The sequence below is a fragment of the Ruditapes philippinarum genome, unplaced genomic scaffold (genome assembly GCF_026571515.1).
Source record: "Ruditapes philippinarum isolate M1 unplaced genomic scaffold, ASM2657151v2 ctg1271_1_1_1_1, whole genome shotgun sequence".
Classification (NCBI taxonomy): domain Eukaryota; kingdom Metazoa; phylum Mollusca; class Bivalvia; order Venerida; family Veneridae; genus Ruditapes; species Ruditapes philippinarum.
In genome coordinates this window covers 1-23,495 of record NW_026862369.1, presented here as the reverse complement: position 1 = coordinate 23,495, position 23,495 = coordinate 1, and the positions used below count along the sequence as shown (strand labels likewise).

General features: G+C 31.1%; 2 protein-coding genes across 2 annotated transcripts; both read left to right on the top strand.

Annotated features, from left to right (window-relative positions):
- Positions 1 to 2,138: 2,138 nt before the first annotated feature.
- On the top strand, positions 2,139 to 8,676 carry LOC132718855 (uncharacterized). Its single transcript, XM_060702594.1, has 9 exons — positions 2,139 to 2,298; positions 3,406 to 3,756; positions 3,946 to 4,263; positions 4,520 to 4,795; positions 5,051 to 5,326; positions 5,752 to 6,054; positions 6,312 to 6,470; positions 6,946 to 6,979; positions 7,183 to 8,676. Exons 1-9 carry the CDS (start codon positions 2,256 to 2,258, stop codon positions 7,346 to 7,348), a joined length of 1,926 nt encoding a protein of 641 aa, XP_060558577.1. The 5' UTR covers positions 2,139 to 2,255; the 3' UTR covers positions 7,349 to 8,676.
- Positions 8,677 to 13,039: 4,363 nt separating this feature from the next.
- Positions 13,040 to 23,247, top strand: LOC132718853 (uncharacterized). Its single transcript, XM_060702593.1, has 9 exons — positions 13,040 to 13,174; positions 14,925 to 15,275; positions 15,892 to 16,209; positions 16,479 to 16,754; positions 17,006 to 17,281; positions 17,703 to 18,005; positions 18,413 to 18,571; positions 22,313 to 22,346; positions 22,550 to 23,247. The coding sequence occupies exons 1-9, from the start codon at positions 13,132 to 13,134 to the stop codon at positions 22,713 to 22,715; spliced, it is 1,926 nt and encodes a 641-aa protein (XP_060558576.1). The 5' UTR covers positions 13,040 to 13,131; the 3' UTR covers positions 22,716 to 23,247.
- The last annotated feature ends 248 nt before the right edge of the window (positions 23,248 to 23,495 follow it).

Sequence of the window (23,495 nt, the reverse complement as noted above, 5' to 3'; positions counted from 1 at the left end):
GAACAAAATGTAAAATTTCTAAATATACGGAATTCCGCGAAATCGTATTACATTTTGTGTTCATCAAAATGATTTTTCAAGGCTATATTACAACAAATTGTTAACGTTCTATGATTAACCAAATAAAATATGCATTGAATTTTCAGCTACATCTCGCTATTTTTAGAATGCAACTTCCTAGATCGGCTGTTTAATTATTATATGTGCATATCTTTACTACCAGATCAATAAAATTTATATGAATTCTATTTATTTCCAAATCTACATATGAACAACAACAGTCTTGTTTAGGTTAATAAGCCTTTGGTCTGACACAGAAATAACTACAACATCTCAGTACAGTTGTACAGTACCAATAACAATAACAATAATAACAATACAATGACGGACATTGATTTATAAATCTATTCACTATCAACATATTGTAGCATATATGTATTATCAGATTGGTATGATACCTGAAGACCTAGATTCTTAGTAGTACAGTACATGTACATGTAATGCTAACCTTATACACATACAAGTACACATGTAACATACATGTAATGTAACGCAAAGCTTTGCATCGAAAATGAAATTACAAGGCCAATATTGCTACTGCTAAATTCTATAGCATGAGCGTTCATTGAAATGGTAAGCTATATGAAAGTTATAAAGACACGCATACATATATGCAAGTCGTAGACAATAACTACTCTTCTTGTGAGTCAACAATGCGTGTCTCAAGTATGACACAAACAAGGGATATAATCATGGTAATTATTGTATAAACAACTATCAAGAGTTCTAAACCTTTAGTTTTTGCTACACTATAACTGTAAAACGCTTTGGAATTTAACAAAAATTAACTACAAAAAGCATATCCATTACAACTTAATTTCCTATTTTGATACATCTTAAACACAAACAGTTAAAAATGTTTGTATACATACAATCACATTCATTACATGTGTCTATTTTGTGACAAAAAACTGTGATTTTTTTATATTTATGGTATAGAAATTCCATTTTAAAATTTTTGATTTTGAGAAACGAAAAAAAAAGCACTATAAAAGGATTAGCATCTTAATTACTAAACTGGTCCTTGTTGTTTGACACAACGAAAAGAATAAAAGTACAGTTAACATGATACATTTAAATGATACTAAACAACGTTTGAAACTAGGGAAAATGATAATGTTTGTGTTCACCATAAAACATCTGAAAATTCTTATAGAATTTACAACGGTAAAAAAAACTTGATTAATACAAATTTGAGTCTAACGACATAGGTATGTATTTCTTTCTAAGTTTGTATTTAATAGAAAAAGAAAGATAATTAATTACAGTTTTTAATCTAACGGAATACTAGTAGTTATGTATTCTTTTGCATTTAATTACAAGGGAGAAACTTAAAACAATTTTGAGTCAAATGATATCTGGGACATACAATTTGTACTGAATGAAAGTTAATTATTTCTCTGAGTTATATACATATAATAGGGTTTACTACTATTTTAAACATCGTATTGTAGTAAGTTTTCACAGATTTGCATTTTCTGTAAATAGAAAACATGTAGTAAGATTTGAATTATGAAATTCTAATCTTACTTTTGTTTTGCATACCGTGAATTTGTTTCTACAGTCGTTCTGTATCAATTTCTAAATTTCTAGTTTTGACAGGGAGTCTATGATTTTTTTCTGTAATTAAGCGTGTCTAACTTAGATATTTCCTTACATAAAAAGTCTTTTACAATGAATTATTATTTTTTTGGCTTTAAAAAATACTTCCACCTACATACTATACGTGAATAGTAATCGGTTTTTGTTTCGATATAGTCATGAAATATAAATATAAATATTTATGGAATTAGTATTGTCAATTTAAAAATAGATATAGATCTGATTTAAGTGTATGCACATCCGTTTTTACTTCAAAGTCTGAGTAAAACTGACTTGCACTGAATGAAGATATATTTTGTACAGTAAGGTTCTGTCGCAAATGAATTAGTTTAAGATATCGAACCCATTTCCTGATTATTTTATGTTGTTTAACCGATATTTAAACTGTGCCCTAAAAGGTTATTACATATCCAGTTGAAAAAAATGTTATATTTAAAAAGCAAATACTTCAAATTGACTTCCGGGTTATGATAAATACATGCATTTTGTTAGAACATTGAAGAAAATTAACTTCCTAGTTAAGTTACTTCGATTTTAGCGTTCAAACTGTAGTTTAATTGCACTGAAATGAATGGGACCAAAATTCCAATGAGATGTTGACTGGAAAAGTGTTTCTAGTTTGGATGTTTAATGCAGGTTCATGTATCGCTTTTCTTACACATCATTTTAGATATCTTTTCTACACTTCGTCCATGCTCATTTCTTGTAATTGAAGTTATTTTGTGTGCAAGACTTTAAACAAATACGGATGCAAAATGAAAAAAAAAAAATAGAATCAGTTTTATCACATTAACATTTTTGAGATTTTGCTGTTGTATGTCAAACATGTATCCCATTATCATTTAAACGGACATTAATCATGTTTTGAAAAGTGTACTAACTTATCAGATCACATTTTGTACAAATCAAAAGAAAGCTGCTTTTTAAGTTTTCTAATATTCAATTTCGACTTCAGTGTACATCCGGTATTCACGACTAACACCTTAAGGAGTTTGTTCAAATCTTCATTTCAAATTATTTAGTTAAAGAATAGAATATACCGACCAAAAATGCGTATATTTGCATATTCAGTTTGAGTCAGATTTTTTTAAAATCTCATTCGATTTAAGTGGCTTCTTTTAATTATACACCAATCAACTTATAATTTTAGAATAAAGATCTTGCTTCTATTGAGATTGCTTGGTATTGCAAATATTTATATTTCAATTTCGAATGATGCAAATTTCGGATACAACTGGATACAACTTGAAACAAAAAAGAAACGCATGAAGGATATAAATACCTATTATCAAATGCAATCAGTATTTTTATTTTCGTAGCCTTAGACACATATCTCAAGAAGACAGTTACGTATATTAAAAGCACCTATGAATACAATAATTTAGAATAAGTGTGTCATAAATTCTACTTTTTTCCAAATATTGTGATATTCGGTTTATACAATATTTATTCTGGTCCGATTGTCTCAAAGCTTATAGACACACTCTCGAATCCGTTCCTGGAACCAGGGTTTGAGCCGACTCGGATTATAAGTACGACGCAGCCATTCCACCGCCTATTGTAATATTGAATTATAGTTCGAAAGAATTTTTGCAAACAGAACTTTCTTTTTCATTTACATTTATGTAAAAGAATTAATTAATGACAAACATTTCTTATATTGTTCTTGTTTTAGTGTATCCACTCACTGACAACAGCATTATATCAGCACACATAAAATCATAGACGTCTCTTCCTTTTCAGTGTTTGGGTGGAAGTGTCCTAGTGATGTGGAAATTCAAAGAATTTACGTCAAAAGTGAAGAACAAGCCGTAATAAGTTTTCAGACTAAAATTAAATCATATGATCGACAAATGCTGTATAGTGTCGCATCATTTGAGCAATATAAGCTTTACAATGCAGTGTTCTACAATAATATTTTTCGAAGTGAGGTATCATATATGGGTTCAGAATTTATTGGAGATGCCAACACCGGAAATTTCACAGTTAAAACGGCAAGTGTGATGAAACAAGATGGTGGGACATATATGCTGGTATATAAAGAAGGAACGGCAGATATAAATACAGAACAATGTGCTATGCTATATATTTTAGGTATATATGTAATTTTACCAACTAATAGTAAAGGATAGCAAGGAGCTGTATATTAAGCTATTTCAATTACTGTTGATAAAGATTCAATTTACAAATGTGAAATTATTTCATGATGGGTCATAAGATAATAACATGTTTTTGTAAGCATGCAGATGAAAACGGTATGATTATGCTTGTTTTTTTCTTCAGATAAACCAAAAAAGGCGACTGTTTATCATGACAGTATAAATATCCAAGGAAATAATAGTACCTTAACATGTAACAGCATTTCTACAACATACCCGACAAACCACACACTAGGTCTCACATATAATTGGAAAATCAACAATGTAACAAATCCTTCCAATGCTAGATACGTATATTCGTCAAATAGAAAGACAGTATTTATCAAATCTGTCGGTAAAGAAGACGCCAACACGAGTTTAACGTGCAGCGCTGCTGAATCTGGTGATGGAGTTATGGGGTATACATCAGACGAAAGTGAAATGTCATTTTTTGTTGTTATTTGTAAGTTGTTAATTTTTCTTAAAATGTTTTGTAGCATTTGAACATAACCCTTTCAATCTCGAGGGCATTTTGATGTTTAAAAACAACATATAGTGTAGTGCCTTTTTTCTATGTTTCGTTTAGAAAACGATCACAAACCAAATTTAAACCAAAGTACACATTTTAGTCGACCATGAAATTTTATATTCTTATTATAAACCATTTATCTCCAATACATCTTCAATAAGGGTCTTACGCAAAGTTTCTATTTTTATAGATGGACCTGACAAGTGCGAAATCAATACAACATCTCCATATGTAATAATGAAAGGAGATACTACTCAGACAATCAAATGCAAAGCAGACTGTTACCCGTCATGCGCATGCGTTTGGAGAAATGAATCTTCAGGAAGTAAAATTGGAGAAAACGGACGTTTTGTTATAAGGACAGTCTCAAAATACCAAACCGGGAATTATACATGTACCTGCACGAATTCAGCAAAAGACAAGATCGCGACTGAGCAAACTTCTTCGTTGTATATCAAAGTTGAATGTAAGTAAATAATTATGCTATCAATCAATTCCTAATTCATTCTCATTGTAATCATCTTCTGGAAGATTTGAAGATAGGACGCTTCTAAAGCCATTGATTTTGAAATATGCTTCCATTTCAATATGACTTGTGTAAACATATCTACTCATAGCTTACTATGGACATTTACAGGCTCTGTTTCATTTACATATTTGCAAGATAGTACAAAACAAGTTCAACATGTGTTTAATTCCAAATAATTTCTTATCATTTTAGATATAGACTTTTTCATAAAAGGAAAGGAAGGCCAAACAGCAATCACACTTGATGAATACACAGCGGACGTAAACTTCATTTGTGTAGTAGATACTTATTGGGAATCAACAGTCCAAATATTGTTTGAAGACAAAGTGATTCAACAGCAATTTGATACAGGCATCGCTTCCTTTATTTATAAGAGCATGAACTGTTTGCATTCTGGCATGTATGTGTGCAATGGGGGTAACAATCATGGAGGAACATTTAGCGCAAGCATACGTATATCTGTTAGATGTAAGAACTCCCTTTTTTCTAATGCATCGAATCATTGCGTGATAAAAAGATGTTAATTAAAAGCTAATTAATTTAATTAACGAAACAATAAATGTTAATGACATCGTACAAAAGTCTTAATTAGTTATATAATTTATGCATGACTAAAGCTTTGAAGTCTCCACTTTTTGTTTCATGTTCATGTTCCAAGTCACTCGATTAAGTAAAGTAAGTATGCAATATACTTCAAAGATAAGTATATTGCTTTCTATAAACTAAGAAATCCCTATGAAGTATCATTTGCTTCTAAGTTCTGTGACATATGGCCATAAACGGAAACAATAGTCAAAACATTTAAATAATATTTTATTATCACATTACACCTAAGAGATTGTCTAGTGTGCCATTCTTTTCCATCAGTTTGAATTACTTCATTTTGATTTCAGGCTCTCCGCGTTCGAATCAGCAAATCAAACAGAATTTCACAAGTTCAATGTATAGTATGTCGACTCTGAGTTTTACCGCAATAGCATACCCGGAACCCGGACCAAAAGGATTTGTCTGGCACAAAGAAAACAGTTTGCGTTGGGAGAAGCTTCTAAGTAACACAGATATTCAAATATCTTCGTCTTTGTTACAGTCTAACCTTACTATCCGGAATGTGACCTCATCTGACTACGGGCATTATCGTGTGACAGTTACAAATGACATAGATAGCTTTACACAACACCTATATCTTGTAGAAACAGGTAAATGATCATTGATTACCTTAAGTGACTTAAGCTCTTACATGTATTATCTGCCACCTTCGGGATGTTGTAGAGGTCTGCGATAGATATTTTTTTGTTTGTTTTTTTTATGATTTTTGTACTCATATATAGACCACCACCACCCACTACACAAACAAAGATATTTAAATCAAAATGTATTTGAACATGTACTACTTTTAATTATATTTCATGTGCTTCAACAAATACTTTCCTTACTTTTTTATTATTTATTTCAGATAATAGTAAAAGATCACCAATTGCAGATAATTCTGGTACAGACACAGGCGGCCAAACTTGGATGATAGTAGGAATAATATTCGGGTTATTAAGCGCAGTTTTGAGTGGCTATGCAATCTTTGTTACAATTCTACTGAGGAGGACTAACATCAGAAAAGGTAAAAGTTCTATTTTCGAATAGCACAGATTTTATATTTTGAGAATACAAATCGAAACTAATTGGAATGTTTATTGAAAATAAATGGCATCGGCTAGAAATTTAAAAGATAAAATCTTAATGAAGTATGTGTAATTAAGCCTCAGAATAAGGGTACTGTTTCATTTTGTAAAATGGTCAACCATGTTCCTTATTATTGTTAAAACACATGATATGCTTATCAACAGAAGAAAATAGCATTAAAAGTAAGGTTATAGGTGATTAATATAGAAAAATGTAACTAAGTGTTATTCTAAATTCCATACAAAATATTAAATCATTATAAGTGTTCTAATTGCCAAAACGTAGAGTAGCAAAAGGTGGCTCAGAACTGTAATAGGTAAAAGAAAACAACAGTAAAAAGCTTAAAAATAAAACCCGAGAGCTTTTTTATAGCCTAAATGGGCTTTTATTTCATTCAAATTTATTCATTTAAGGCGAGGGGGAATCAGCTGGAACGACTGATCCTGCGTAAGTTTCATTTTAAATTTTATAATTTGCTACTTATTCTTTTGCTTTTGTCAAATTTATTATATCTTGATATTTCATGCATCTTCACTGTAGCATATTTAATTTTCCTGCTATTGTTTTGCGGAGTAGCACTTAACTAAAGTATTACGTTATAATTATAACGGGACTTTTATAAATATCTTTAAACTAAGGATTTATTACAGATATTACGAAAAAGTAGAGGAAGATTCGAAAACTGCTGAAAATCGGAGAGAACCAGGTTCTTCAAACACGGACGAGTACGAAAACTCTGTAAAAATGTACACGGATCTTGTGCGATATTCGAAGGACGATAAACAAACTTACGACATCATTCAAAGCAATAAATGAAGCACTGGATTGACAGCCTAATTATTAAGATATTTGAATTAAACATTTACCAAAGAGGCGATGCTAATCATTGTTATATGTAAGTAAAGCAAAGAAAGGTGGATAAAAGTCAAACGCGTACAGAAATGATGAAACATCGAAATTCTCACCGTGAAATGCAACCATATTCTTAAACCAAATAATCAAACAGAGTCTGAAATTTTCATGTAATTTTGTGTGACTAATGCTTCCGAGGGATAACCCTTCTTCGAGAATTTTATTCGTTAGGCTGATACGTTGATACAGGACTATGCATTTTTTTTTATACATTTGCAATGTATACCTGTATACTGATGCATAAATAGGTTTATTGTATAGTGTATATCATTCTCTGGCCTTGACATTACGTGTTGTACATCAGTAGCTTTATACTATGTCTTATTCTCTACCTTGTTGTACAATGTTCACTATTTTGCTATTGAATTGGATATTTTTCTTTGTGACACTATATAAATAACACATGGGTTTGTGGGTAACAGTTAAAATATCATCCGACGAAAATACTGTTACCCGAGGCGGGCGTTACTGTAGGCCTTCTTGAGAAGTTATTTTCCGTTTATTCTTTAAGCAAGTGATGGTATATACTAGTCATACACATACAATAAGCTGTGTTTTATTTCGAAAACAAAACACAAACTCATTTATATGTTATGATCTGTGAAATCTGATCCTTCTATGTCCAGAATATTCTTCGCATGGTTTCTGACGAAGTGTATTTACAAATTAACGATTATATCCTATGAATGTCGACCATATCCATAATATTCGAGAAAAAATGAATCGAGAAAAAAATTCGGCCATTTTAATTTATTTTATTAAGAAAAATAGACCACGTGACCAGATTTTACACTGTTAAATAGTACTGTTACCTATGTAACAGTATAAATTCTGAGTCACGTGGCACATGTACACTTGCATTAACAGTAAGAATAACTCTAAGAGGCCTATGGGAAATTAACATTACGAAAAAAGTGAGGGGTAATAAAACAAAATGTATATCGTTTTGATATTGTATAATGTATTTGGACCGATGGCCTGGAATATTAGGTTAAAGAAATTGTATGAACTTGTATTGTCATTCGAAAATCTGTTTTGAAATGTTCAATTTTCTAAAAACTATTAATTTCCAATCTCAAATTAAAAGCATATTGACTCAAAAATAAAAATATGTAAAAAAAATCGAGACAGTTAGGTAGCAAAGTGATAAATATTCAAGTTGTATGAATGCATGGAAATGATCCTGTATGCTTAACAGTGGACTCTTGAGAAGATGCCGGAAATGGCAATAAATAAAATGAGAAAATATTAAGAATATGCTGTGGTGAATTTAAAATGAAAACAATATCAATTTTGCTCTTTGTATAATGTGAGTTTAGTTGTTTGTTATGTGCTATTGTCATGAGTACCTTGTCTTTATTCTATTTTTTGTTTTAATAATAGACATAATTAGTAAGAAAGTAGATAGGCAGGCAGGTAGGTAAGTATTTAATTATCGTGACATGTGCATATCTATTACAGTACATATCCACTAGTAAAATAACACCCGGTCCAACCTGAACTCTGAGTCACTAGAAATCATATAATTAAATAAGTAACATTAAGTATTTACACATATATTTTGGTTTGCTTTTCAAAACTAAATTTGCATTTGATTTGTTTGTAACTAAGAAACTTAAAAAGAGCTGATTACAAAAGGGACTGATTATCAAACTAATGTATCTTGGTTATAAACGTGTTTAACGAGTATATATGTGAGTGATAATGAAATTCAATGGCATTCAATTACTGACAATATAGAGCAGAACCTCGTATAAATTGAATTTTCAGTTTCATCTATTTTGAGATTGTAACTTCCTAGATCGGCTGTTTAAATATTATGTGCATATCTTTGTTACCAGATCAATAAAATTTATATGAATTTTGTTTATTTCCAAATCTACATATGAACAACAACAGTCTGGTTTAGGTTAATAAGCCTTTGGTCTGATACAGAAATAACTACAACATCTCAATTCAGTGCAGTACAGTGCAATACAGTACAATAAATGCAAAACAATACAATACCAATTACAAAAACAATACAATGACGGACATTGATCAATACAACTATTCACTAACAACATATTGTGGCATATGTATGTTATTAGATTGGTATTATATGGGACTTAAAATACCTTAAGTCATAGATTCTTATCAGTACATGAAGTGCTAACCTTATACACATATACACATGTAACATAATGTAACGCAAAGCTTTGTATCGAAAATGAAAATACAAGTCCATTATTGCTACTCCTAAATTCTAGAGCATGGACGTTTATAAGGTGTTCATTGAAATAGTAAATTTATTAATAACGATAGTTATAATTATGTCACCTATGCAGTTTAGTATGTGACAGATTGCCATGTATTGAAAATGAAAATACAAGTCATAGACTATTACTACTCCTTTCATGAGTCAACTATGCGTGTCTCAAGTATGACATATACAAGGGAAATAACCAAGACAATTATTGTATAAACAATTATCAAGATTTCTTAACCTTTAGTTTTGCTACACTATAAGCTAGTAGATCTACTACTGTAACACGCTTTGGAATTTAACAAAATCTAACAACAAAAAACGTATTTATTACACTTTATTTCCTATTTTCATATATCTTTTAACACAACAGTTAAAAATGTTTGTATACCTACAATCCCATTCATTACATGCTATACAATAATTCAATCATAGCAAACACATGTTAAAAGCACATAATTTGTCGATATGCATCATATTATAATACTGCATGTTTGTAACGTCACTTTTTATTGGATAATCTTGACGTTTATATTATTAGTTATAAAGATCGTTGACAGGTTATATGGCCCTATATAAACAGCTATTTGTAAATATAACCCGAGCCGTAAGGCGAGGGTTATATTGCAAATAGCCGTTTATATACGACCATATAACCTGTCAACAATCTTTATAACGAATTAATAATACAGCAAGCATCATTTTTAGAGAGAAAAAGAAAGATTTCTTCATGAATCGACAGCAGCCGTGTATATAAAACTATATAAACGTCACGATTATCCAATGAAAAATGACGTTACAAACGTGCAGTATTATAAAGTTTTATAAACACGACTGCTGTCGACTCGTGAAGAAATCTTACTTTTTGCGACGGACGCGCCCTCAGGCGCGTTCAGAGCTAAGTCATCTACACATGGGATTTCGTTGGGTACACTCGCGCAATGTGTCCTAAACCGATTAACAGCCCAAGAAATAGTACATGAATTTGATCCTTCAAAACTCCCATACTTTGTCTGGATATCTTAATGTCTTCCATATTTAGCCTTTTCAATTTCAAATTAAGTTATCAAAGTTAAAATATGAACGTATATTATTGATAAAAACGTTGTAGTCCCGTAGTATTATTGCGCAATATGCAAATTACTGCTGAAACGATTTACCGCTGTCGGAAAAGTAGGGCAGCAAATTATACTACAATAAAGGTGTAACCTCTGAGTTCCAAGACATTATTAGTAGGAAATAAATATTTCTACATTATACAAAACATTATTATTAACAAATCAAAAGTTTTTCGTGTCTCTAGGATAACTCGCGCATTTATAAAAGAAGAACTATTTTCGTGACTCATACCGCGGGTTTAGCTGAATATTCAGCAGTTATAAATATATTAGATTCAGTACAATAGTTAGTATAAATATCTATTTTTGAAAATGCATGTAAGAAGACAGTTTTTCAACACTTTACCGCCATGTAGTCTTTCATGGTAAGGAAGTTATAATATCAGTTCTACTTCCGATTCTTGTGGTTTGTTTACATATTTTTCTAGGTCATGATATGAATTAACCTTCGCTATTCTAAAAATAGATTCTGCTTCACCTGTTCTGATTTTTGGACAGGCTATTAGGATGTACACATTATACATGTAATTAATAAACCAGCGGATTACATGCAATACTTTTAGAAATTCTATACAATTGTAAGAAGCAAACAAGTTGAAAATGGAATTTAGTGTGAAATTGAAAAGGACAACTAAACACTGTAGTGCTTAAGTGACATTTAGATTAAAATAAAAACGATCTACATCTTTACCTTGTAAATAAAAAAAAATCTAAAAAATACGCTATTAATTGCTGATGATTTTAACCAAATTTTTTTTTAATGAGACATATTATATGAGAAATAAAAATACAAATGTCTTATATTTTATTGTCTATATGCCCACTATGATATAACACGAAGCAATTCTAAATAGCATTCTCAAATGTATAATGTATTATGTTTGAAGTTTATTTGCCTGGATTTATTTTAGAAATATTTCGTTGACAGTTTTTTTTCCTATTTACATATCATTTCTTAGAATAAATCGATAAGGACACTGATTTACAAGTTTGACCAGAGTTTTTAGGCATGAATTTCATTCTGTATTTAAGTGCTTGAAAGTAGAAAATCTGAATTATATCAGTTTGGGACACAAAATATATTGCTCTACAAATCTCGAACTTGCATGGAACAAATTTTCTCTGTTATATATTTTGTGTTTTGTTTTTGTTTAAAAGAAGCTTTAATCTCCGGTTGCATGCATGTCCGTCGCATTCAGTGCTGCAGCACTTTGATTTCTTTAAAAGATGATGCTATCTGTATTATAAATTCGTTATAAAGATTGTTGACAGGTTATATGGCCGTATAGACCTTTTTTACAGACTAGCGGCTCGGGTTATATTACAAATAGCCGTTTAAATAGGGCCATATAACCTGTCAACAATCTTTATAACTAATAATATATACACGTTTACATTAATAAACACATAAAATACACACGTGTGTCTATGTTGTGACAAAAAACTTTGACTTTTGTATTTATGGTAGAGAATTTCCAATTAATATTTGTGACTTTGAGAAACGAAAACAAAAATAAATGGATTAACATCTTTTAAACTGATTTTACATATTAGGATTTACTACTATTCAAAGCATCGCATTGTAGTAAGTTTCACAGATATGATATTTTCTGTCAATACAAACATGTAGTCAGATTTGGCATTATAAAATTCTAATCTTACTTTTTGTTTTGCATACCGTGAATTTGTTCTACAGTCGTTCTGTATCAATTTCTAAATTTCTAGTTTTGACAGGGAATTTTTGATTTTTTTCTGTAATTAAGCGTGTCTAACTTAGATATTTCCTTACATAAAAAGTCTTTTAAAATGATTTTTTTTTTCGCTTAAAAAATACTTTCACGCACATACTAGTATATATATACGTGAATAGTAATCGGTTTTTGTTCGATATAGTCATGAAATATAAATATTTATGGAATAAGGATTGTCAATTTAAAAATAGATATAGATCAGATTTAAGTTTTCACATCCGTTTTTACTTCAAAGTCTGAGTAAAACTGAATTGCACTGAATGAAGATATATTTTGTACTACAGTAAGGTTCTGTCGCAAATGAATTAGTTTAAGATAGCAAACCCATTTCCTGATTATTTTATGTTGTTAAACCGATATTTAAACTGTGTCCTAAAAGGTTATTACATATCCAGTTGAAAAAATGTTATATTTAAAAAGAAAATACATCAAATTGACTTCCGGGTTATGATAAATACATATATTTTGTTAGAACATTGAAGAAAATTAACTTCCTAGTTAAGTTACTTCGGTTTTAACATTTAAACGGTAGATTAATTGCACTGAAATGAATGGGACCAAAATACCAAAGAGATGTTACTTGTAAAAGTATTTCTTGTTTGGATGTTAAATGCAGGTACATGTAAAGCTTTTCTTACACATCATTTTATTTTTTTTTTCAACACATCGCCGACTTTCATTTCTTGTAATTGAAGTTATTTTGTGTGCAAGACTTTAAATAAATACGGATGCAAAATGGAAAAAAATTAGACTCAAGCTCATCACATTAACATTTTTGAGATTTTACTGATGTATTTCACACATGTATGTATCCCATTATCAGCTAAGCGGACATAAATCATGTTCTGAAAAGTTTACTTACTTCTCAGACCACATTTTGTATAAATCTAAAGAAAACTGTTTTTCAAATTTTCAAATATTCAATTTTGACTTCAGTATACACCCGGTATTCACGACTAACACCTCGAATCTTCATTTCAAGAATAAAATATACCGAACAAACCGAAGACAGTTTTACGACGCGGTCCGTTGCTATGAAAAAAAAAAAGACCGGAAGTAGTATTTTTTCGCGCATTGCGCAATTTGCGTAGGGCAAAAAAAAGAGCCATGCCCTACACAGAAATGGAGTAGAAATTCATAGACAATTCCGAGTTTGTTTAAGGTAAAAATTAGAAAATCATATAAAAAAGCTTTTAACAGAAACACAAAAGATGCCTTCATAGCTTTGTGGCCAAGATTGCCCAAAAAAGTCATGGAAAAGACGATTGTTTAAGAATCCCCCTTACGATCATTGAACTGACATTGAGATTATTGTATATTAAATATATATATATCAGCAAATAAAGAAGTCAATTTAATTGTTGTTGAAAACGTCCATATTTTTATGACATATAATGTATAACATTAAAAATCGAAGTTAAATATCATTCTGAAAAAAAGTCGGAACACGTGATATAATGCATTTTTAGTTTTCAGTTTAGCTAATTTATCCTTTATCCGACTGAGATGCCAAACAGAACAGAATTTTTTTAAGTCACAATATATATTTAAATAATTTTTCAAACTCTTGTGACGTTAATTTATAAGTTGAGTAGTGGAATAACACACATTTTGTCCAGTTCCTTTAACACCCTACTGATGAAAAAGTCACTCAATGATACCTTGAGGACTTTTGGTCGTTGTGTATAATAACATGTATAAGTGCCGCTTATTTTGTATATCTGTTATAAATATCAATTCACGTTTTAAGTACTTACCGCTTTAATTCATCCCAAAATTTCTTTTTTCTGGATGACATAACTTGAAATCACGCCTTTTAAAGACTTTAAGTGCGCTAAATGTATGCTATCGTTATTACTCTTATGTCCTACGCAGAATGCGCATGCGCGAAATGCAACATACGTTGCTATGGAAAAATCGTACTGTTAAAAGGTATATGCTAAAAACACATATGAATGAGTGTGTCATAAATTCCTCTTTTTCAAATATTGTAATTTTCGGTTTATACAATATTTATTCCGGTACACTTGTCTAGAATCCTTATAACTTATAGACACACCGTCGAAACCGCACCTGTAACCAACTAGTACTGAGCAATGAGTAGGAAACAACTGCTCGCTTCTGACAGGGTTTGAGCCGACGCGGATTATTATTGCGACGAGTTAAACACTCGTCCACACAGCAATACCGACTACGTAGTTCGAAAGAATTTGTGCTATTGTTTTTTTTCTTCGTCATTTATAAAGCACCTTTAAACAAATTTAACAATGACACATATTTCTTATATTATTGTGTTAGTGTATCCATTCAATGACAACAGCGTAATATCAGCACACAAAAAAACATACTCGTTTTTTCCTTTTCAGTGTATGGGTGGAAGTGTCCTAGTGATGTGGACATTCAAAGAATTTACGCCAAAAGTGGCGAGCAAGCTGTATTAAGTTTTCAGACTAAAATTAAATCATATCATCAACAAATACTGTATAGCGTCGCATCATTTGACCAGAATAACCTTTACTCTGCCTTGTTTTATGAAAATCTCTTAAGAAAGGAGAGGACATATTTTGGCTCAGAATTTATTGGAGATGCAAACACTGGGAATTTCACTGTGAAGACAGCAAGTGTGATAAAACAAGACGGTGGGACATATATGCTACAATATAAAGAAGGAGCGTCGAATATGACTACAGAAGAATGTGCCATGTTGTATATCATAGGTGCGTGCGCGCCCTTGTGCACATGTTTGTTGTCTTTGTGAAACACAATGAAATACATTTTGTATATCAAATATTTAAATTCAGCTGCTAATCTAAGTTTATTAAGTTATTATAAAATGGTAGAAATGTTAAGATAGTATATTCCTACATAAATTAAATATCAGTCAAATATTTCATTCCTCTCTTAATTTATTTTCTTAGAATCAGGGCAAAATTAAACAATGCGCTACAAATGAACCAAAGATTTGCCTTTTAGTAGAAAAGAAGTAAAGGATAGTTAAGAGCAGTACTAGTATCTCAAGATATCTAAAAGTATTTTTTATTTTACTTTTTTTTAAATATTTCGAAATGAGAATGATAGTAGTTTTTATTTTCAAGCACAACTGATTAGACCAAACGTTTGCTAATGGACGCATCAATATCATATTTGTTTATGTTAGTTATCATTGATACCCTCCGTCCATGCTCAACCCTTGTTCTCTCTAGATGTTGTTGCTTTGCTTTGTGTCTTACCGATGACCCTGTGTGATTGGGTTCTGTTGGAGGCTACGTTAAGTGAATGTCGCTTTTCCTTATAGATCTTTCTTTCATACTTTGTGTTTGGTTTCTCTTTCAGATAAACCAAAGAAGGCGACTGTTTATCATGAAAAGATCAATATAGAAGGAAACAATACTACTTTAACTTGTACCAGCATATCTACAACATACCCGACAAACCACACACTAGGTCTTACATATAGTTGGAAAATCGACAATGTAAACAACCCTTCTAACCAAAGATATGTATATTCTTCAAATAGAAAGACAATTTTTATCAAGTCTGTTGATAAAGAGGATGCCAACATGAGTTTAACGTGCAGCGCTACAGAATTCGGCGATGAAGTTATTGGGTATACATCAGACGAAAGTGAAAAGTCATTATTTGTTGTTATTTGTAAGTTGTTATTTTTTTTAATGTTCTGTAGCATTTGAATATAACCCTTTCAATCTCGAGATCATTTTGATGTTTAAAAAACAGAGGAAAAACGTATTTGTCGACATAAAGTGGCATTTTTCTATGTTTCTTTTAGAAAACGATCATAAACCAAATTAAACCCAAAGTACAAATTTTAGACGACCATGAACTTTGATATTCTTATCATTAACCATTTATCTCCAACACATCTTCAATCAGGGTCTTACGCAAAGTTTCTATTTCTATAGATGGACCTGACAAGTGCGAAATCAATACAACATCTCCATATATAATTATGGAAGGAGATACTACTGAGACAATCAAATGCAAAGCAAATTGTTACCCGTCATGCGCATGCGTTTGGAGAAATGAATCTTCAGGAAGTAGTATTGGAGAAAACGGAAGTTTTGTTATAAGAACAGTCTCAAAATACCAAACCGGGAATTATACATGTACCTGTGCAAATACAGCAAAAGACAAGATCGCGACTGAGCAAACTTCTTCGTTGTATATCAAAGTTGAATGTAAGTAAATATGCTATCAGTTATTTCCCAATTAATTCTCATTGTAATCATCTTCTGGAAGATTTGAAGATAGGACGCTTCTAAAGCCATTGATTTTGAAATATGCTTCTATTTTAATATGACTTGTGTGAACATATCTAATCATAGCTTACCATGGGCGTATACGGGCTCTGTTTCATTTACATATTTACAAAAAAGCACAGAACAAATTCAACATGAGTTTAATTCCAAATAATTTCTTATCATTTCAGATATAGACTTTTTCATAAAAGGAAAGGAAGGCCAAACAGAAATCACACTTGATGAATACACAGCGGGCGCAAACTTCATTTGTGTAGTAGATACTTATTGGGAATCAACAGTCCAAATATTGTTTGAAGACAAAGTGATTCAACAGCAATTTGATACAGGCATCACTTCCTTTACTTATAAGAGCATGAACTGTTTGCATTCTGGCATGTATGTGTGCAATGGGGGTAATAATCATGGAGGAACATTTAGCGGAAGCATACGTATATTTGTTAGATGTAAGAACTCCTTTTTTTCTAATGCATCGAATCATCGCGTGATAAAAAGATGTTAATTAAAAGCTAATTAATTTAATTAACAAAACAATAAATGTTAATGACATCGTAAAAAAGTCTTAATTAGTTATATAATTTATGCATGGCTAAAGCTTTGATGTCTCCACTTTTTGTTTCATGTTCATGTTCCAAGTCACTCGATTAAGTAAAGTAAGTATGCAATATACTTCAAAGATAAGTAAATTGCTTTCTATAAACTAAGAAATCCCTATGATCATTTGCTTCTAAGTTCTGTGACATATGGCCATAAACGGAAACAATAGTCAAAACATTTAAATAATATTTTATTATCACATAACACTTAAGATATTGTCTATTGTGCCATTCTTTTCCATCAGTTTGCATTTTTTCATTTTGATTTCAGGCTCTCCGCATTCGAATCAACAAATCAAACAAAATTTTACAAGTGAAATGTATATTCCGTCGACACTTAGCTTTACCACAATAGCATACCCGGAACCCGGACCAACAGGATTTATCTGGCACAAAGAAAAGGGTATGCTTTGGGAAAAACTACTGAGTAACACAGATATACAAATATCTTCATCGTTATTGCAGTCAAACCTAACCATCTGGAATGTGACAGCATCTGACTACGGACATTATCGTGTTACAGTTACAAATGAAATAGATAGCTTTACCCAACACCTATTTCTTGTAGAAAAAGGTAAATGTGGTGATTAGGATATTGATTAAACCTTAAGTGACTTTTCTTGTTTTAACTTTAACTACATGCATCATTCACCAATCCGAATTCTATCATGCTCTTAGAGTCCTCTTTGATTAACTCGTTAAGCTCGTACCTGTATTATTGTCCACCATTGTCTTGTCTGTGTCTTACTGGGTGCCTATCCAGTGGTTTTGTGTGACTGGATGTTGTCTACAGGGGCTCTGCGATCTGCTTACCGGCTCTAATGGCTGATCTTTATACTCATCTTTTACCAACACCACCGCCCACATAAACGAAGATATATACATTCTCGTTTAAAAGTATTTGTGTATGTTTTTAGTTATAATTATTTTCTATATGCTTTAAAATTAATTCGGCTTCACTGTTTTAATTGTTTATTTCAGATAATAGTAAAAGATCACCAATTGCAGCAGATAATGCTTGCACAGACACATGTCATACTTGGATGATAGTAGGAATAATATTCGGGTTATTAAGTGCAGTATTGAGTGGTTATGCAGTCTATGTTACAATTCTACTGAGAAGGACTAACATCAGAAAAGGTAAAACTGATATTTTGAGAATACAAATCGAAACTTATTGGAATATTTATTAATTATGTCATTCTGTTGTCAAGAAAAGGAAGGACTAAAAACAAGGAAGCATAATAATATTAACACTTTACTGAGGATTCAGACACGTCAGAAATACAACAATCAGAAATGATAATATGACTAAGAAAGCAAACAAAGTATACAATGGAAAGTAAGTCATATTAAATATTAATAAGCAAAGTATAATTGAATACAACAATTCCGCCAAACAACCTTAGAATAAATACGTAAATTCAATTAGAAGATAATGTCACTTTCATTTAAAAAGCACACTTAGAACAAAAATAATTCTGAATAAACTTACAAGATATCCGTCTGATAAATTATCCTAAAATGTATAGAACATAACATGTCAAAACATAAGTTCAGAACATTGATCAGACAATTGAAGTCAAGGTGACCATTAAATAAATGTTAACATACTGACATAAAGACAAGATGTCACTTAATTGATCAAAGGTCAAGAGCATAACTACTACCCCTTAAAACCTTTGAAAGCCTGTGACTAAATAAGACTGCATGCCCACATTCATTTGCTAGACCACACTTACATATAATTAATTATCAAATATTATGAATAAAATAAATTGAAATATAAACACATTTAACTAATAGTATATACAACTAATATCAAGTATGTGCCGCCTGTTGACCTTTTTAAATGACAACATCAACTCTACATGGCCAACTTGCCCTTAACAATATGTGATATCGTGAGGACATCTGTTCCAGCAAAATTAAGATGAAGCCCCCCGTCCCTGACAGCATAAAGATTCCTTTTGGGGCGACCCTTAAAGAGAAATGGTCTATACGACTTAATAAACTGACAATTCCTTTCCTTACATTTTACTTGCAATCTTTCATTAACCAATTTAACCTTTTCATTAGTGACATCAAAATCGACAGGTCTAGGTAAAATACTAGAAACTTAGAAACTATAATATGCGCAGAAGGGTTGTGTTTCCAAATAACATTAAGTAAATCGTTTGTTAATCTAACTATATCATCAACTGAAAATTTTTCTCTTGAGTTAATATCATTGGTTCCGACGTGTAAAATAATATATGGGGCTTTAACCAAACTAGGATCCGCATCTATTTGGTCAATCATCATTTGTAAAGTGTACCCTCTAAACGGGAAAACTGTAGTGTACCATATCCCTTTAATATATTTGGCAATTGAATCACTCAGAATGTGAACTCGTACATCTGTAATGAAAGAGATGTACATTAATTAATTTTTAAAAAGTAATTTTTAATATCAGTGATCAAATTATCTGAATTAAAAAGTGGTGTCAAACATATTTGATAAAATATGTACTTTATCTGACCAACCTAATTCTAAATAATGACGAAAGGCATCTGATTTCCAGTCACCAATCAATTTTATACTTTCAGGAGAAATGTTAGAACGAAAAGCTAATGTAGCAAAACCCCTTCTAAATGAATGAGTGGAAAATAAATCTGGATTTAACCCAATATCTTCAATACAAAGACGTAGTTTCTTTTGAAACAGATAATAAGATATATACGACCCATCTTTTAAAGAGAAAAATACATCATTCTTCCTATGAAATTTTAAACCTGTCATTAATTCATAAGCATACACTGGACATAACTCTGTTTCTTTCAATCTAAGTAATGGACTAATTACCTCCCTTTCTCCAAATTGAATAGTTTTCGACCAATTAAAATGCACTAAAATGTAATTTCCAAAATATTTGATACAGGAGGCGCTTAAAAATTTACCTTTAACGATATCAGATGAATTTGTAGGAACTAAATTAGATTTCCTGGCTACTAAAAAGAAAGCAAATAAAAATAAACACCAGTAAACTATATTATCTTGGTCTGAAAAATCTAACGAAGCATGTATGCTGCGTAAAATGTCTAAAGTAATGGGTTCTGCACGATTTACAGATCTAGGATGCAAACGATTAATTCCCCTTAAAGATAAATTCAGCAAATAAGAATTTATATGATCAATACTATAACCAAGTAACAAATGTAAAGTTTTAACACCCGAAATATAATTGCGGATGCTATCCACTGATATGAATGTCCTACTGAGGAATTGTGCATATAATTGCAATGTTGAAGTGGATGCTGGTAAAAAACGTAATCTAAAGTAAATACAAAACATCAAGAAACTTTCCCATTGTATTTTCAAATTTTTATTTGTTCTTTCGGCAAATGCTGATGAAATAGAATGTCTAAGTTCCTGCCGCAAAGTCTTAATCTCTAAATCTGAAATAAGATGTTACCAATTATGAACCATTTTAAAATGATCCTCAGTGACTAAGTCTAAGTTCCTGCCGCAAAGTCTTAATCTCTAAATCTGAAATAAGAAGTTACCAATTATGAACCATTTTAAAATGATCCTCAGTGACAATAACATCTGTCAATTGAGGAATATGAGAAACCTGATTAAAAAACTCAGAAACATACAATCTATCCAAATGCCATCTACTTAGACAATCAGCTATACGGTTTCTATCACTACTAAGATGTGATGCTTTTAACTGAAAATCATATACTGATGCAATGAAACAAATTTCTCTCAAACATTGTTGTAAAAAGCAATTACGAGCTTTACCTGTGTTTATAACAATGCAAACAGCCAAATTATCACAAAAAATATTAACCTTTTTATTCTGTAAATCAGGTCCCCATAACTTTAATGATACCAAAACTGTCAACATTTCTAAACAAGTAATACTTAAATCTTGAGCCAAAATGAACTGTGGGAAAACAGTATGAAAAAACTTATTCCCAAAAATACTCCCACAACCTGTTAAACAAGAATCTGAGCTAAAAACACTATCTATCTGTGACCAGTCTCCGTAATCTATCAAGGAAATTCCATTATACATAGGCAGAAATTCATTCCACCAACATAAATCCTTTTTGACTTCTACAGGAATTAAGAAAACATGATTACTAACATCAGCATAACATTCACGTAACCAATTCAGTATTCGATTAACAAAAATCCAACTTGAACGGACGCAAGCCCCCACAAAATTCAGTTTACCGAGCAGTTTCTGAATATCCTTTAAAGATGCTGAAATTGAAGAACAAGTAAGAAACGACTGATAACTAAACGTGTCTGACAAAAACTGTGCAGATTACGCGCAATGTTGAATATTTATAGACGGCGTAGGAATACAAAAATTCAATGAACCAAAACAGTTAACCCAGGTAAATACCAATGACGTCACCAGCCCTAAATATAGATAAGGAAAATCCTACGCCAATCCATAATTAAAAGATTTTCTATGAAGAAAATGCTATAGAAAATAAATGACATTGACTAGACATTTATAAGAGAAGGTCTTAATCTAGCCTGAGTAATTGATGAATTAAGCATCAGAAATGAATAATCTTGTAAAATGGCCTTTACAATTGCTAAGAATATGTGATATGCTTATTAACAGAAGAAAGCATTGAATGTGAGGTTATTAGTCATAAATGTAGAACAATATTAACTAAGTATTATTCTGACTTCCATACGAAACATTAAATCATTAGATCACTGTAAGTGTACTAATTGCCAAAACGCAGAGAAGCAAAAAATTGCTCAGAACTGTAAAGGTCAAGAAAACTAAAAAGCTTTGAAAAATAAAAACTGACAGCCTTTTTAAGGCGAAATGGACTTTAAATGTACTTTATTCAAATTTATTTATTTCAGGCGAGGGGGAATCAGCTGGAACGACTGATCCTGCGTAAGTTTCATTTTAAATTTTATAATTTGCTACTTTTTCTTTTGCTGCTGTCAAATTTATTATCTTAATCTTTCACGCATCTTCACTTAAAGCATATTTAATTTTCCTGCTATTGTTTTTGCGGAGTAGCACTTAACTCAAGTTTTACGTTATAATCATAACGGAACTTTTATAAGTATCTATAAACTAAGGATTTATTACAGATATTACGAAAAAGTAGAGGAAGATTCGAAAACTGCTGGAAATCGAAGAGAACCAGGTTGTTCTAACACGGACGAGTACGAAAACTCTGTAAAAATGTACACGGATCTTGTACGATATTCGAAGGACGATAAACAAACCTACGACATCATACAAAGCAATAAATGAAACACTGGATTGACAGTCTAATAATGAAGATATTTGTACATTCTCTGAACTTGACATGCTGTACATTTGCAGCTTTGCACTATGTGTTATTCTCTACCTTGTTGTACAATGTTCACTGTTTTGCTTTAATAATTGTATTGTATATTATTCTTTGTGACACAACAAGATGTACATCTTTTTGATATTGTATTATGCATATGGGCCGATGGCTTATATTATTCGGTTAAACAAACTTGTATAAACTTGTATTTTCATTCGAAACTTACTCTTACTTTTTATAAAGTCAAATGTTCTAGTTTCTATTAATTGCCGTTCTAAAATTAAAAGCATTGTCAAAAAATAATAAATTTGTTAAACAAAAATAAAAATAAAATAAAAAATTAAGTAATAAAAAAAATCGGGAAAGTCATTAGATATCAAAGTTGTAGATAAATTCAATTTGTTTTTTAAATGCACGAAAGATCCTGTAGAAAACATACCGGAAATGTCAAGCAAATTGTGTGGTGAGTTTAAAATAAAACAATATAAACAATATCAATTTTGCTCTTTGTTTAACGTGTGTTTATTTGTTTGTTATCTTCTATTGTCATGAGTACCTTGTCTTTATTTCATTTGTCTTGTCAGTGTATGAATAAATAAGTAAGTAAGTAAGTAAGTAAGTAAGTAAGTAAGTAAGTAAGTGAGTAAGTAAGTTAGTGAGTGAGTGAGTGAGTGAGTGAGTGAGTGAGTGAGTGAGTGAGTGAGTGAGTGTGTGAGTGAGTGAGTGAGTGAGTGAGTGAG